This window comes from Rhea americana, unplaced genomic scaffold, assembly GCF_003343005.1.
Source record: "Rhea americana isolate MKP2758 unplaced genomic scaffold, rheAme1 scaffold_243, whole genome shotgun sequence".
NCBI lineage: Eukaryota > Metazoa > Chordata > Aves > Rheiformes > Rheidae > Rhea > Rhea americana.
In genome coordinates this window covers 976,496-994,085 of record NW_028186361.1, presented here as the reverse complement: position 1 = coordinate 994,085, position 17,590 = coordinate 976,496, and the positions used below count along the sequence as shown (strand labels likewise).

The following is a 17,590-nucleotide window of genomic DNA, read 5'->3' as shown; positions in this document are numbered from 1 at the left end:
ACATTGGCTCTGAAAAACAAGGAACCTGCTTAGATGACTCCATTTCTCTATGTAGAGAAGGCATTTCACATAAAGCTCAAGTACGACCTTAAAACAAAACAAGTACTTTGTATCAACTCTCCTGTATGCTAAGTGTAAGGTAGTTTGCTGCCCTTTTAAACCATAGCAAATCACCAGCTGTTCAGGTGTTTATGTGAGAAGCTAGCACCATTCAGTTACCATAGCATAAATTCACATCCATGCATTGACATTCCGACATAGATTTGCCAGGAGCATGTGCTGCGGTAGCTGTCCTGTACAGACAGACTCATCACATGATACATGGGATGCTTTTCCTCTTTCACTGATGAGGTCATGTTTTCCTCACATTTATGGCAGGGTAAGGGCATGCACGCAGGTGGCAGTTAACAAATTTACAACTGCTCTTCAGTAACTGTAAGCTTGTTCATAGCCACAATAAACACAAAGTAATTTGAAGAAGCTTTTTATTCTGCAGAGATCCAGTCACCACAATGTCCTGGTATACAGTAGTTTGTTCATATGTCCATACCTTTAGTTGAAATGTTGAAGGAGGAGAGAAGCTACAAAACGTGATGAGTGAGCTAGAAGCATGTGCTGCACACTGTTGTACTAGATAGAGTATCCTTTGGCCTTTTTTTCCTAACCTAAACCCATTTTGCGGTCATCTGAGATTCATACTGAATTCAGTTTAGCAATTTCTGAATTCTCTGGTGATAAAAATAAAAGGAAGTCTCAGTCTTTTTCTAACAATACTTTCTAATGCACACATGAGGTCACTGAGCTGTGAAACACAACTGGGAGATACAGCCTATGATTCCTTGTGTGTAGCAGGTGTCCGCACAAAGGAGGAGGATTAACCAAAGAGCAAGAAAATGGGAGTTCAATTAAACAACAAGGAACACTTGGAAGACACTTGACTATTTAGATATGAAACCTAGAAAAATATTTATAGTAAGTATGTCAGATGTTATGGACACAGAGATTTGCATGCAGATGAGCACTTTGGATTTAGATGAATTGGACTGAGAGCTTCTACTTTTGAGTTTACAGTATTTCCTATTTTAAAATAACTTGTACTACATCAGCTTCTTATGTCTGATTAACTGGACAGTAAAACTTACTTTAAGCTGACATTCTTTTTCTCTTGCATGTGAATATTTCAAACACTTAAAATATTTTAAAATGTAAACAATAACAGATTCATTAGCCAAAAGCAYCCATTTTTATATTAAGTTAAAAAGTACTGCAAATAAAGAAATTACAATCATGTATTTCACTAAACCAAATCATGCAAGCAGTACATCAAGTCGTATATCAAACCTACCATTATACCCATAAAAGCAAAGGAAAAAAGCAAACAATACTATGCTTTAAGAAGTAAATGTGAAAGAACAGTTGTGGTTGTCTATATAATAAGATCATACATCTCACTTTCCCCAGTACAGAATTGCTTAGAGATATAGTAAGATGTATACATTTATATAGTAATATGTGTGTGTGTGTTATTTTTATCAAATAGCTTCAGGAGTTGTTAACTAATACCGAACTTTCATAAAGAATTACATTCCTACCCGTAAGAGCAAACACAGTAACAGGAAATTAAGTACCTGCAAAACATATAAGTTTTTACACTATTCAGTTTGTACTATGAATTAAAAAAGAAGTTTCTGCACAAAGTGATGTTAACCATAAATTTCAAATTTTAAAGTCAATGACACCGGACTAATCTGCTGTTTCAGAAACAAAGAGGAATAATTACTGTTGTTTAGACTAAGAACAAAAATGAGCTTAATACTGAGAAAACCCTGGATACAGAAAAATGTTTTTTCCCCAAGATTCATATATTTTTCATTATTTCTCTCAACAGAATTTTATAAAGGTGAAAATAGATAGCTTGTATAATTAAACAGATAATATTTATGTATTTATCTAATCTCAAAGTATGTACTCTATTAACTACACTTATTTCAAGAGAAAACAACAGGTTATAAAGGAAGGCAAGAGATATCTCAACAAATTACTTTTTAATAGATACTGAATGACAGTTTCTTCTGTATCAGCCGTGCCACTGCATAGTTTTAACTCATGCAATCCCAAGATGTGAACATGTAATCCGCCGAATGAAGCATATGCTTAAACAAAGGCTCACTGTATTTTTAGCATGAGTGGCAAATACTTGCAAAGCAAAATTAATCATTTAGATTTACAAATTAATACATTCACTATTTACAATGAAATCCTAGGAGAATAAATGATCCTACAGAATCATTAATTTCAACACCATATTTGCAAAGCAATTTTAATATAGTAACAGAAAAATACTTCTGGCAAAAAGTTAACTTTACCTTTTTCATAAAAGTATTTAAACAATGCCCTCTTTCAGACTGTTACAATAGGAAAAGCAATTCTCATCATCAGTAGAGGGCACTGAAATTAAAATACTGTCAGCTTATAAGGAAGATATGCTGGGCCTGCTACTGCATCTGTTGAGAGAACTTCTTTCCAATTAAGACAAGAATTGAAGATTAGCCCTTTTCAAACTAGCAAACTTATCTTAAAATTAATTGTGACCCAAGTAGTAATTCAACTTCCAAAGCTATTTACTATTTACTTACCACCATTTTCATCTGCAGTCCCATCTAACTGAGGTATAGAGAGATTAGTTAGGAGTATATTGTTACCACTCCACTCCATTTCTTCCTCTGAAGATGAATCCTCTTCTGATGAGCTTCGATGCATATTTTTGCCTGCTGACCTAGAGAAAGCAACGGAACCAATTAATGAAGAATATTTCTATTGGAAAATATATGTTGCCACAGGAAACCTCAAAATGAACCTGGTGCTATATGGTTGTGTAATTTGAGGGAGCAGAGGGGAATCAACATATTTCTTACCAAGAAGCTCAAAATATTATTCAATTTTGTTATTTTAAGAAGCAAGAGTAGTTTTTTAAAACTTGTACTGAAAAACTGTAGTACCCAATTGTTTAAGTTAGAAGGCATTTAGATACTTATTTTTGTTTCAGTTTTACTGAAAATTAATTGCATTGCCTGAGAATGCTTGAAATATGATGGCTATTCAACATGCTTTCAATTTAGTTCTTTGAAAATTAAAACTTTTTTTTTCAAAGAATCTTTCTGTATTATAACAATTCTCTCTCAGCAGCTTAACTAAAATACTATCACAGAAACTGAAGGTGCATTTCTATCCCTCTTCGATCATTCTGAAGAAGCTGCTATTGTTAATTTCTAAGCCACTCTATGTTAAACTGTTTTACTCTGCCATTTTTACAGTCATAAATCTGCTAGAAAAAACAGAAAAATCTGAAAATTTCATCAAACTTTAAGGTGGCACAGCTACACTGGGGTGGGGGGAGAGGAGAATAGAAACACCATAAGTCCCTCCTACAAATTAAACTCTAGAAGCCCTGAGGAATTGGATTTCTTTTTCTTTGAAATAAAGTGTGAGGTAAACATGATTCTTCATAGAAACAAACTGTTCCATGGCTCTAAGGGAGAAGTCTCAACAAATATTCAGGAATTTAGTATTTTTTTAAAGATACAAAACCCCCTTATCCTAGTAAAGAAAWTTTCAAACTGTTGCATAGTTAAATGTATCGATACGTTATTGTGCAGTACCTTAGAAAGTGTAAATATAGAGGACATGAAGTCACAGAAATGAAAAAACAAAAACCCAAGCCTGGAGATTCTACTTTTGAAGAACAAATACCTCTTATCTGGAGTTTAACTAGACATGGATTATATGTATCATAACAACACAAACCTCTGAATGTGCTCAGCACAGATCCAGCTTGGATCCAGCCATGCTTATTATTTTAGGAACAATAGGCTCAAATATGACTGTTATTTCTAGGTTAACTCAAGTCTGGAAGCAGTATGGCTTGGAATTGGGACCTAACTAACAAGCCCAGCTGGGTCCACAGAAGCCACAAGCTAAGCCAGCTTGGTCCTCCATTTTCTGTATTCCCAAAACACAAAACACGGGGGAGTACAGTGCAAAGACATTCAGGTATATATGCAAATGGATAACAAACTGGGGAGGGGGGAACAATCAATACTCTGGAAGATAGGGCTGCTGTTCAGAGGGACCTTTACAGGCTGGAGCAGGAGCCATGTGAACTTTAACAAAGGCAAATCCAAAGTCCTACCTATGGGATGGAATAACCTGATGAACTGGCCCAAGTGGAAGGCTAGCTGGCTAGTAGCTATGTGGAAAAGGATGTGAGAGTCCTGATAGACAACAAATTGAACCTGAGTCAGCAGTGTGCCATTGCAGCAAAAAAGGTCAACTGCATTCTGGGCTGCGCTAGCAAGAGCGTAGTCAATTTTAGCAGTTGTGAGACTTCCGCTGGAGTAGTGTGTTAGTTTCAGGCTCCCCACTAAAAGATACAGGTTTATGAACTGGAGCAAGTCCAACAGAGAGTCATCAAGATACCTGAGGGCTGGTGTACATGATATGCAAGGAGAGGCTAAGAGAACTGCGCTTGTTCACCCAGATAAGAAGCTAAGGTAAGATCTTACTGCTATCTTCAACTACCTAATACAAGGAAATAAAGAAGATAGAGACAGGTTTGTAAGAGCACAGTAATGTGAGGAGAGGCAATGGACACAATTTGCAGCAGAAGAAATTAGGTATAAAGGAAAAATTCTTTGCCATGAAGGTGGTCAAACACTGGATCAGGTGACCCAGTGAAGCTGTGGAATCTCTGTCCTTAGAGACATTCAAACCTTAACCCTGAGCTATCCAAAGCTGCTTTGACCACCGGACTAGATGACCTGCAGATGTACCTTCCAACCTGAACTATGCTACTATCCTGAACATGAAGCAAAACTTTGTGAACTCTAGTAAGCCCAGTTACACTTGAACTGTCTTTTGCAGAGAGCAGCCTGGACCTTTCTGCAATCAAGCCCATGACTTAAGATTTCAGGAAGATTTGTCTCTAACACAGCACAATAGCCCTATATGAGTGACTAGTCAAGAATCAGTTTAAGCCTAGCTGAGCTTTTAGCTCCAGTTCAGTGCAAATCAAACCTAAGATGTTTAATTCAGTCACTACAGCTTACTACTCCAGCATCATACGCTATTTGATATAATGGAAGGCTGGGAAATTCCCAATAACAAAAAAGTGACAGTATGGATATTGTAGGATGCATTTGGAAGCAATATAAACAACAAGTCTGAGAAGAATTAGGTTGGATCTCAAACTGGCTCTTTATGCATGAGCAAAATCGGGTGGAGGCTAGAGATAACCATGCTTTTCTTCTGAAGTTGGTCTAAATTCTGCAGAGATCACAGTGACGCAAAGCTTGTAATTCCCTCCAAACACGGGCTAACACCATGTGGAAGCACCTGGTATGTACATTCTCCCCAGTGCTTTCTGCCTGTGACAAAATTTAGGCATACATGAGCTAGTTATACTTGAACCCACTCACCATGTCTGATGAGTATTTAAATTAGATTTTTTTTTTTGCATAAAAACTGTTAACTGCTTCAGGATCTTACTCAACTCCAGAAGTTGTACAGTCATGCTCATGTAGAACTGTGCCTGAACTAATAAATTCTGCAAGATTTAAGTCAGTTTTACACAGAAACTGCCATTAAACTGAAGCTTAAAATTAAGTGGTTTAGATGGAAATTTCCAACTTCTGTAGAAATGGTACAATATTTTCAGAGTACTGTGAGAGGAAAAATAAAGAAAATTAAAGATTAAATAGAAAAGGGTCTTTACAGATGAAGCATATCTAAGTAGAAGACCACCTTTTTGTACGGCTTGAGGAAAGAAAACTTTTGAGTATTTCTGTGCCTCTCTTCCTTTCCAAATCAAGAGTATAATTACAATGCCTGAAGTAAAGAAAACAAAAATGTTGTGTGTGTTACGTTCCTTACATCTCTCAGATGGAATTATAAATACTGGAAGGTCTGTCCAAAGTATGAGTGACAGGAAACTGGATACAACTTCTTTCAACGCCTCTCAGTGCAGATTTGAAAAAAGGTCATTACGACCTGAGAAGGTGTTCCAAGAATCTTAGCTTTAAAATATTCAGGCTGCTGATCTTTAGCAGTCCAGCAGAGTGAGTGGTATTCATGTTTTGATTTTTTTTTTTTTTTTTTTGATTTAAAATTTTCGTATCTAGACTTGCAGGAAAAAAAGATACTCAATTTTTCTCAAGCAGCAAACCAGAAGCTTAGGTCCAGCCAAACCTAAACATTTCATCCATATTTGCATGTAATACTGATGATTCACAGCACCAGCTGAACAGCTGCATTCTATCTCAGATACGCAGCGATTTTTCCAATGTTTTCAACAGAGATCCCTCTATAGTTCACAGAGATCATAACTCACTTGAAGAGGGGGGCAGGGAGAGGTCTGAGGGGGGAGGATCTGGCAGGTAAAAAAAAATACTTTAAAAACAGAAAAACACATATGTACCTTCTTTTTGGCCCAGGCTCTTCAATGCTACTGTCCCACCTTTGGGACATTAACAAGCTAAGTTCCATTTCTTCTTTCTCACACTGTGGCTCATTTTCTTCATCATCACTGTTCTGAGAATTTCTACAGCTTCCAAGAGAACGATGGTGAGAGACCGTTCTGTGATGTCCCATCTGATACCCATCATTCTCCAGTCCAGCTAACAGATCAATCAAGGCCTCATCAGCACTACTGTCTGCTGCAGAGAAAGCCCACACAAACAGAATCTGTATTTTGTTTTACTTGTAAATGACTATAGTCACTCATTAAAAAACAACTCAGCAATTTAAAATCTACTGGTTTGTTACTGTCCAAAGCAAGGTAGGCTCAAGAAACACAGCTCTCTTCATATCTGTCCTATTTTTCCAGTTTTATGATTTATGTTATCTTCTCCAGCTGTTTAACTTAGAATCTGGACTGCTTATTTTTTCATTCCCGCCCTCCTGCTCCAAGTTAGCAGAAGTTCTTCTCTCTCCAGCTTCCTACTGCCTTCTCACATTCAGTAATGCCTCACTACTCTCCTCTTATTTCAGCATGAGTGCCAATTATTGAACTACTACTGCCTTCTCTTTCTCCATTCCAAGTACTGCATTAACTTTGCTGAATCTCTCTAGATCATGTGGAAGACTTTCAATCACTTTCATTCGTGAAAGATGATGCTGATTTTTACCAACTGTTTTTTCTTTCTTCCTGTCCTCTAATTCAATGCTTTATTTCTTCACCTCCCTTTTCTTGTCACTATAACTTATTCCTTTCCTAAGTTCCTCTTTATTTCCACACTGAAATTTTATCTGATTTCACCTATTTTTAATTTTCTTTATTTGACCCAAACCATAAACTGACTCATGCATTTCTCAGTCTTCACTCTGTTTCTGAAGTTGCAATGATTTCTTGCTCTATTCCTGCTTACCTGCTCATCATCTGACCTGATAACCAATTTATGATTGCCATTCTACCAGGCATCTTTGATATTTCTCTCTCTCCTCTTCCTCTGGCTGAAGAATTACAATCTCTACTTTCCTTTCTCAGGAAATGTCATATGATTTACAGTGATCTTGAGAATCATATAAAACAAGTCTCAACATCTCTGTGAGGAAGTATTTTCCATACTTTACAAAAGCTTCGCAAGACACCACACCACTCTTCAGAACAGAAACCTTCCCCACTGCCAGCACTCTACAGTAACCCACATTCAACTCCACTGTCTTTTCTTGTCTTCTTTGCCCTTTGTGAGGTCCATCATTAACCCTCAGCCTTCACTTCCCATTAATATAGTCCTTGTTCCTTTTTTCCTTTCGGCCAAAGTACTGTGTCCCACGACCTCAGTGACACTAGGACCCTACCAAGGCACAGTAAAGACTCGTTCCTGCTATGAGAAGCTATTAAAAAAGAAAGCACAAGAGACCAAAAGAGGCAGCATTTTACTTATGGTCACAGAAGACCCGAGTAACACGTAGCCATCTGATTAAAACAAACAAACAAAAAAAAAACCACGCACAATATATAATAAATAAACTCTCCATTTGACTTCCTAATCACTGGACAAAATAGTGTATTTTAACAGTTCTGTTCAGCTCAGTGATTCAAACATAGTTGTAGGATTTATCTTTATTCTTTTTAACTACTTCTCATCCTTTCAACATAAACTTCTCTCTCCAAAAATTAATGTCTGCATTTGCTAGCTACCACATACCTTCTTTACCTATAGTTCTCTCTACATCCAAATCCTTGCCTATAAGACTTTCATACCAAAATCTTGCCTACTTTCTGCAAAATCACTGGAAAATACTCTTTTAATCTTATTCCATCCATTCCTTCTTTCTATGCAAGAAAAGGAAGCTATCAGAGGGCTTTGGCTATTTTTTCCAATAAACATATTCACACCATACATGTACCAAAAGCACTGGTGGCTAGGGTTTGTCAGGTTTCCCCTCATTCCCACACAAACTTTCTAGCCTCAATTTGAGAGCATGTTAATCTTATACTTTTTTAAATTTACATAATGATGTACATATAGCGATGGCATGAACTATGATCATTTCACCTTTTCTAAAGTATTCTATTTTCTACCACAAGCAACTTTTCACGCTATCATGTTATTTTATTGTTTTTCTCATGCATGGTCTTTTGTCCTTGTTTTAATAGTTTCATTCCTTTAGTTTCTTTGTCCTCAACCATTCTTCTGTATTTGTACATTTTAGGAAATATTTCTGCTCCTGTGATTTGTTTCTCCTTATCAGCCTACTATCTGCTGGTATCTACAGAGATTTGGACTTTTAAAGATGCTCTAAAAGCATGTTCTTTATCGTAACTATGAAAAAGTCATAGCAACTGCAAGAGCATCAAGGATAGGCAGCCAAAACGTTGTTTATTCTGATAGTTTTAGGCCTAACCCTAGGAGCATATGGAAGAGCTATCTATAACCAGAAAAGATTGCATTGAGCTGACTTGGCAAGATGTACCAGCTTAGTGGACCAGTAAAGCACAGTTGCTTCTACAAACGTTCTCCTGGTGACATGATTAGAAAATACAAGAGGTTCTTTTCTCACAGGGATGAAGTCTCAGTCTGCTTTACACATCCCCGGTAACGTAAGTGAACACAACAAGTGTGGAACAGTAAAAGAACCCAGAAGAAAAAACAAATCCCAGTCATACTCACTAAAAACTGTTGTCTGATTCAGTCTCTGAGACAAAGGCTGAAAGCTCTGACTATTCTCCACAATGTTTAAAATAGCTTCTTCATTAATGAGTGCTTCCTCTTCTTTATCAGTATGCATCCTACTAGATTCTTCAAAAGAAAACAAAAAGCAAATGGATAGAACTTGCAAGAGTCACAGACATCAATACATCATGAAAGCAAGCCACTTAAAAAAGGATTTTATTATTCAAGTATGTTTCCATTACTTGCTATAGCAATTTTTAAAAGGCTTACTCTAACAATTATGAAAATAAAAGCAGAGTAATATTTCTGTCTCTTCCATAACTGACAGTCAAATCTTTCTTGGTTTACCTTCTGCTAATAGTTTAAACAGCTGAGGCATGACACAGATTTATGCCTAAACAATATTGCTGTTAAAAATACTCACCTGTATTCCTCTTTTTATCTTTATGCACTTCTACGATATTAGCTGGTGTACATGGAAAGGCTTCAGGAGAAAGTACCTCGGAATGTAGTGTTAGCTCAGCAGAGAACTTCTCTGATCCATTACTGTAATCCACTGATCCTGACAACGTTCTAGTTAATTGAAAACCAATTTTAAAATATGTATTAAAGGTTAGCACAGAATACTACAGTTTATGACAAACAGTTAAATACTTACACAGAGAAGTCATTTTGCTTGAGGATTTCTTTAAGTCGCTTCTGAAAAAATTTTTCACTCTCTGTTGCTGGCATAAATCCACGGTCTTTAAAATTAAAAAAAATATTTGTTACTCAGTTTTAGTTAAACTACCAATATACAAAGAGAAACATATGTGTCACAGCTAGAAATGTTAATTATATTAACAATTATTATATTATAATTTGTTAATTATATTAACAAATAGTTCAAACTAGAAATGTCTATTAATTTTAAGTGCCAAATTTCAGGACTGATTTTTTCAAGTGTATTTAAAACACCTTACAATATTTCACATGTTCCTGTTGATCTTATCTGCAACTGCAGGTATCAGGAACATGTACAAATCACATTGTAATCACATCAAAAAAAAAAAAAAAGAAAATTCAATTAGAAAACAATTTTGAAAATTCTGGCTCTGAATAACATTATAAAGAGACATAGGAAAAAAGTACAGTCAAAATGCAATCTGCCTTAACCAGGAACCTGTCTCTACCCTTCTTGTGATCTTCAGCTTTACCTGCCAAATATTGTCTGCCTTTTAAAAGGAAGATGACTTAGGTTCTACAGAAAAGAGTCTTGTTCATTATGCAGTCAATTCATAGATATAGTCCTCCTTTTGCAATGGATTTTAATTAAAAATACAGGGATTTGTTTATCTTTTCAAAATTTTCATCTAACATCATTTTAGTTAAAATTTCACAGAAATTCAAGGGAGTTGGCCTCATGCACAATCTACCATGGAAAGCTTCAGGATAAGGGATTTAATTTTGATGGTGCTTAAACATCTAAATATTTACCTTCATAAAGTATGCAATGTTAACTCTCAGTACCATTCATTCTTCCTACAATGCTTTACAGCTTGTTGAATCACGATTTTTTTAGGCAAGGTTTTATGTTCTTAAATTTTCAATACACATACATCAGTAAGCTTGAAACTGCAAAATAATACATCTAAAAATCCTGAAACTTGATACACCAGTTTCAATCCTGTCTCCTGCTTGCTTTTTGTTCAAAGCTTTTGATAAACAACTGCGTAGTATTTTTTTCACCTTGTGAATCAGGTGGCTTAATCTGAGAAGATTCAGCTTTCTCTCTCCGTCGTTGCTTTTCATCTTCCCATATAGCTTGCAAACCAGGGTTCCTGCCAATCTGGGCTGAAATATGCAGTAATATATGAAGGGAAGTTTGTCAATGTGACAAAATGTGTACTTTACAAAAAATAATATAATCTGGCAGTCTTTTTAATCTAATACCTTTTGTAATTCTAACTTCTTACATTTTATTGCAATTCTTGCCTTACTTGAGGATTCAGTGTTATGTAAAAGTTCTGGTGTAAGTCTCATATTTTTTTCTGTATTTTTGGCTTTTGCTGGTCTTCTTACAAAGTGTGTGTGTACGCACATGTACACACACACTTACATACATAAATAAATAAAATTTAAAGTAGAATGTGTGCCAAAATAAGTCAAAGTTATCTAAAAGATCAGTAAGCAACAACTCATTATGCCCATATTTCACTTATTCTTATAGGTCTAAAGCCTTCTGTTATGCATTAACAAGAATCTTTTTCTATTGCTCTTTTAACAGGCTATTCTCATAATCTGGTTTCTTCTATGGTTCACGTAATTCATTTTTTTATTTATAACTTTGCAGATTAATAGATCACTTCAAAACTGAAATTTGGACTGAAGTTTTACTAAGTTGAGCCTTAAAAAAGAACAACATAGTCCATGTCCTAAAATGTTTTACATGGAAAATTATCAACACTTCACCTTCAACATCCAGTTGATTTAAAATATCAGCAGCTACTGCATCCACCTCCAATTCACAGGTACTCTGTGGCTCAACATCCTTCAATATTAGAGAGCTATGACAACATAAATACGGTAAGTTAATGTTACCATTATATTCCTTTTGAAACATGCATATCATCACTCTTTTCTAATTGGACTAGCATCTAAAATACATCGGGGGAATGGGGAATATTACATTAATTCAGAATTACCAGTTCTCACAATTACCTTCAAGTTCTTAAATTAATGGCCATATCCAAGTCTAATCAAATGAGAATTTTGTGTCTTTGATTTAAAGGGACTGGGTTTTTGTAGAGAGAAGAGAAAGAAATGGTAAATAACTCTAAATAATATGGTAATTACAGTAATAAATTTGTCCTCAAATACAATATGAAATGTTCCACAGATCTTTCCACCAACAGAACCATATGCACTAATATAATCTTCTATCAAGAAAAACTAGCAGCATGGATTGTCCTTCCTCATTCACAGTTCCAAACAATGCAAAACAGTTAAAACTTCCTCCTAAGAAAAGTGAAGCAAAAAAAATGTTTTATTTTTCAGAAACTACACTTCTGGGAGGGCAGAGAGGAAAGTAAGGAAGGGCCTGGTGAATATAAACAGGACATTAGCATCCCAAACACAACAGCAAAACTGAATGTAACTGGCTTGTCAAAGTCTTTGCTTATCAGAAACAGATTCAAGCTTACTGCATGATGATCTGGTCAGCTTTCTGCTGTTTTTATTCAGTAACAGAGCTGCTAAGATCAGTGGCCCTCCCCCCTGCCGCTGTCAGCAAACTAATTTTAATGAGTCCATGGAGGAAACTAAGAAATACAAGTCTTCTCTCAGGTTTAAGCAGAAGTCTGTTTCCCCTTAGAACATTTTCAGGGAAACACTGAAAATTTCCCCAGAGCTTCCCAAAACTTAAAGTTACACTACTCTTGAGGACCTTCTGTCTAGGTCAAATATTTGCTGACTTAMAACATCTGCTTGTATGCTGAAGTTCCTTGACGCACACAGAACCTAAAAAATCTCAGCATGGAAGATAATTCATCAGTATTTTCAAGGCTCTCTATACGCTTTGTATAGTGTCACTACAAGCTCAAAGATGAAAGATATGTTGTATTTAAAAGCTGGCTATCCCTGATACCCTCTCTGGAACTTCAGTTACTCTACAAATATAAAATGTAGAAGAAATGTAAAATTAAACTGCTTAGACATGCACTTTATAGCTATAAAAGCAAAATTCTAACAGCTTCTCACAAAGCATTTGAGAGACCCCCCCAAAAAAAAATGGTTTGAGATTCTAAAAAACTATCAAAAGATAAAGATAGTACACTAAAAAAACAAACAAAGAACAAAACAAAACAAAAGAACACCAGACACATTCTGAATCTTTAAAATGAAAAACATTCCCCTTAAGACTCCTGTTGCAGAGGTCTGTGGTACAGACCATCAGCAGCCTAGCGATTACAGGAAATCAGGACTCAAGCTAGTTCAGATACAAACTCCTCCTTAAGAGGGTTATCCACTGGCAGATTCTGTAGACTGCTCACCAGAGATTTAACTAAAACTGCTAGGATGCCTCCTGCAAGACAGCTCTAAAATACTTACCCTGATTTTGATGCAACATGAGACCCAGAGGTTCTTTCAAATGCACTGTAGAAATTGAACTGGTTTAAACAACCCGAGCCCAAATCAAAGGTGAAGGGCTCCTCCCTGGCAGCTTCACCGGCCCCACCGCCCTGCCGCTGCATCAGAACTCACCTCGGAAAGCCCAGGCAAAGAACCACTTACAGCTGTGCTGTGAAGTACTGAACTAAGCAGGACTTCCCAAATGAGCGCGAATTTCTTGCGCCAGCCCCCACTAGCCATCTGTTTTCCTTTGCCCTCCATGAAAGAACAAGCCCTTCCTCCACAGACTCAGGCTTTACTACTCAAAGGGCAAAGGCTAAGGAGAAAGAAAAAGAAAAGAGGGGTGGAAAAAAGGCAGTGGGGGCAGAAATGACACAAATTAGGAGGGCTAGTTATCTAAAGAGGTAGCACACTGTGTGCTTTAATTGACTACTGTTCAATTTTGCCAGTAGACTGGGGATCCAAAGTGTACCAATGTATCATGAGTTAGTTGAACATACCTAATCCCTTCATACATGAAATAGTAGGTCCACAATACTAGAAGAACTTTTTAAGCACTGGAAAAAAATGCTTTCTAAGACCGTTAGATCACCTACACAGAAAGCCAAAACTGTTAGGCTGCTGCTACTATATTACTCTTGTATTTATTTCTCCACCTATGAAAAAATAATTTCAGCTGAAATATCAGCTTCCTGCACTGTTAGAGAAAATGCCGAGACCTTACAAGGAAATTAGAAAACTATTTTTAACCATGAATAGTGAAGTTCTGAAACTGTTCAACAAAATACTGGAGATTTAAAAAAAAAGAAAGAAAGAAAGAAAGAAAGAAAGAAATTCCACATTGCTGTAAAGTTACAGCTCATTAGCTTAAGTTTAGGCAAAGAACATGTACGACAAGGTAGGAGTGAACCTCGAGTCAACAATTTAAGCTTATGGAAAAAGCCGTAGCATATCTGTTTGGCATTTTAGGGAAAAGACAGAGAAGATTGTAAGGAGATGTAGTTATTTGTTGATAACGGTTACCAGATCATTCTATACAGCGTATTAATACAAAGTTGTAGTTTGATTGCTCAGATGATAGATAGTTTGCCTTCTGGGGTAAGAATGGAATATTCCTCTATGTTTGACTGATAGGATCTGACGACAATTTGAGATGAGAGATGCAGCAGAAACCAGAGTGGACCCACTTCTTCCTCGAACAGGTCATAAGCCACTAGAAAGAAGACGGAACTATTGCAAAGTAAAATCTTGTATTATATATATAAAACTGAGAAATGAAACAGAATAAGTCTCAGAAAACTAAGATTTTGAACTTAGTGAAGGATAAGGAAAAAGCAGAATAGGCATGGCACATATTAAAAGACAATTTCAGAAACTGCCAGGCACTTAATATTTTGAAAATAGAGAAAATAAAGTTTCCAAAATAATTTCTGGGCAGTCATACCTTCAGAAGTTGCAATGTCAAGTTCTGGGGTTGCATTAGTACAGTAACTGTAACATTACAAATTTACTACACATTTTTACTCTGTTATAGTAAAAGAATGCAAAGTAGGATATTTCTTTATTCTAAACAATAAAATATATTCTGGCAGAAGCCAAGAAGTATTTATTATATAGAATTTACTAAGAGTTGTAAGAGATCACACACTAATAAGTAACTACTAATCCCTCCAGGCAGCAGTACTGTTTTGGATTGAGCAGATCACAGAACTTCTCCATCAAAGCAGCTCAACCTTAGCTGAAGTAGACTGTCCATGCCCTAACACATGCTTCTGAGGACTATCCATTGCTATCACTTCCCTTCCTTCGTAGTCACACTATCAAATCAGAAACAAGCCCTTAACACGATCAAAAGGTATACTTCTCATGTCATCTACTTTGGGTATTCACACGCACCAAAGCATTCAAACAGAGATTATCTGCACCATATGTGATAGGAACTGCAAACAAGCTGAAACTTGCGTTTTGCTTACACAAGAACGAACTACAAGACCACTGGGAAATAAGAATGCGGGAGAAGGCTGCAAAAAATTTGTCTGTTCCCTTCATGAAACCAAAGTGTTTCTGGGAACAAGTGAAAAGAGAGTAGAATACATGTTGGTTACTGATATCAGAAGTGTTTTTAATTTTAATACTTTGCTAAATGACACAGGTAAATTACATGAAATCTGGTCAAGATCTGGCTTTAACTTGTGGGTGGATACTACAACAGCCAGGCTCTGCTTTTTACTTTCACTGATCTCAAAGAATCCAATCCAAAAAAATGAGAGACAATATTCTCTCATTTAAGACAAAATGTATTTTTAGTGTTTGTGACCTATTTCTGATTTTTTGGATGATTAAAACCATTAATCAAAATATTTGTTTCTCCTCTGACAAAAACAAAACATTTCATCAAAAAAATCTTGATTTTCCACATCCCTGTCAAGAACAAGGCCAGGGTCAGCAATTTGTCTTGAGAAATGATTAATACCAGAAGCAGAATTAGCCAAGAGCTTTCCAAATAATCACTATTCTTTATTTATAAGGGGCTCTAATCAGAATTTATCTTATAAAAGTAACACTAAATTCAGCATTGTTTAATTCAGACGCTGTTTTCAAAACAAACTGGTAGTAGTCACTGCAACTCAGTCTTTTTCCATAATAATATTAATTTGAAACATGTTCTTTGTCTGCGAGTCAGTACAATTCAAATGATTTGGGCTTGTCTCCATTTCACAAGCTTTTCTAAACAGATCTAAATGATGTTTTAGAAGCAGGCAAGCTCATTTTGCCCAAGCTCTGAACCAGGCAGATTTAAGGAATCTTTCAGTCAAAAATAATGGCATTTCAATTAACATATCATATTATTCAAGCTAAAGAACACTGAACTAACAAGAGCTCTTTTCTGCAGTGAGCTTAGGATTTATCAACGCAATTCTCATTATTGTTTTCAGGGTTACGGCAGAGCTGGCAGTCCAAACAGCACACTCTAAAGACTGACATGGAGGCTAATAAAAGGGACGGTAGGATTTTCCAAAGACTTTAAAAGTATCTTCTCAGTAGAACAGGGTCATTAACCTCTCGGGATTTAATGTCCATGCCTAGGCAAGCTGCTGGATGCTCGCACTAGCAGGAGGAAGGCCACCAGCACCACAAGCTTCTGGAACATCCAGCTGGGCAACAACAGCCAGTCACTCTTTCCCTTCTCATGGAAAGCTCAAAGGAGGCACATGAAAGCAGAGCAGCTTCAACTGGCACTTTTACCATTACAATTTACCCCCAATTGGGCAAAAACATCTGCAGAAAGAAATCAGAGTATAAGCTGTTCTGAAGTGCCGTTATTTGAACACAGTTGCTTATCTGAGCAGTGTCGCTCATGTGCTGTCAATAGTTCGGTCAGCTGTTAGTTTTTTGCTGGTTTTGCTCACCTAGAAAACACACACACATGCACACACAAGGTACCAAGAAAACACACAAAGGAACTGCATCTCCCACTCTCCCAAGCCACACCACATTTCCTGAGCAGCTATAATGCTGCAATTAGCAGGCACAGAGACAGTACAAAGAAGCCAGAATATGTCCACTCTYCTAGCTTTAGTGAGTTGAAAACATGAACTACTTTAGGTGATTAGGAATTATTATGACCTAGCAGACAGTCAAAGTGATCTGCTTGACCTGAACTGCCCGGTAAAGCGCTAACCACTGGGCTCACGTCACTTTTATCAGTTTTGCAAAGAACAAGATAATTTCATGCAATCTCAAAACAGAGTGCTTTGAGAACACCTGTGTGAGAACAGGTTAGAAAGCAAATCTTATTAAGTGCCAGTCAAAGCTTTTCACAGCATCCAGGTTTCATTCTGTAGGACAGAATAGGTAGGTAGAATTGTTCACAATGCACATCTTGTTGTACATACGTATGAAAGGCAGGTTTAAGTGAGGTAGCATGGGAAGCAATCTAGCTGCAAGAACACGAAGTTTCCGAAGAAACAAGATTAATTAGAGTTCCACAACACTGTGCTGCAGTAACTAGGCTACCTGAGATTTTCAAATCAATTTGTTTGAAATTATCTGTTATACCTGCACACTATACTGAAAACAGCACTGCAAACCCATGCTTTTGTAGAAAAAGCTCCAGATAAACTATTTTGAGCACAGGTAGATAAATTAGACAACATACTTTACTTTTAGGAAGGTTAAAGTTTGTTAGCGCTACCCACTGGCGCAAGAACAGTGGAGGATGAAACCTGTGCTCAAAGAATGTACTGAAGTTTACTTTCCCTCAGCCACAGAGACAGCCACTGGGACTGAACTGAGGCAACAGCGGA

At 36.6% G+C, this 17,590-nt stretch overlaps 1 protein-coding gene across 1 annotated transcript in view; it reads right to left on the bottom strand.

The window, feature by feature from the left end:
* The window catches only part of REV3L (REV3 like, DNA directed polymerase zeta catalytic subunit), a 77,252-nt gene that overhangs the window by 45,550 nt on the left and 14,112 nt on the right, over positions 1 to 17,590 (bottom strand). The window contains exons 6-12 of the mRNA XM_085306630.1: positions 11,625 to 11,719; positions 10,902 to 11,006; positions 9,832 to 9,916; positions 9,598 to 9,746; positions 9,171 to 9,299; positions 6,473 to 6,710; positions 2,637 to 2,776 (exon numbers count right to left, since the gene is read on the bottom strand). Coding sequence (XP_085162756.1) covers positions 2,637 to 2,776; positions 6,473 to 6,710; positions 9,171 to 9,299; positions 9,598 to 9,746; positions 9,832 to 9,916; positions 10,902 to 11,006; positions 11,625 to 11,719 — 941 coding nt within the window. The remainder of the gene's footprint in view (positions 1 to 2,636; positions 2,777 to 6,472; positions 6,711 to 9,170; positions 9,300 to 9,597; positions 9,747 to 9,831; positions 9,917 to 10,901; positions 11,007 to 11,624; positions 11,720 to 17,590) is intronic.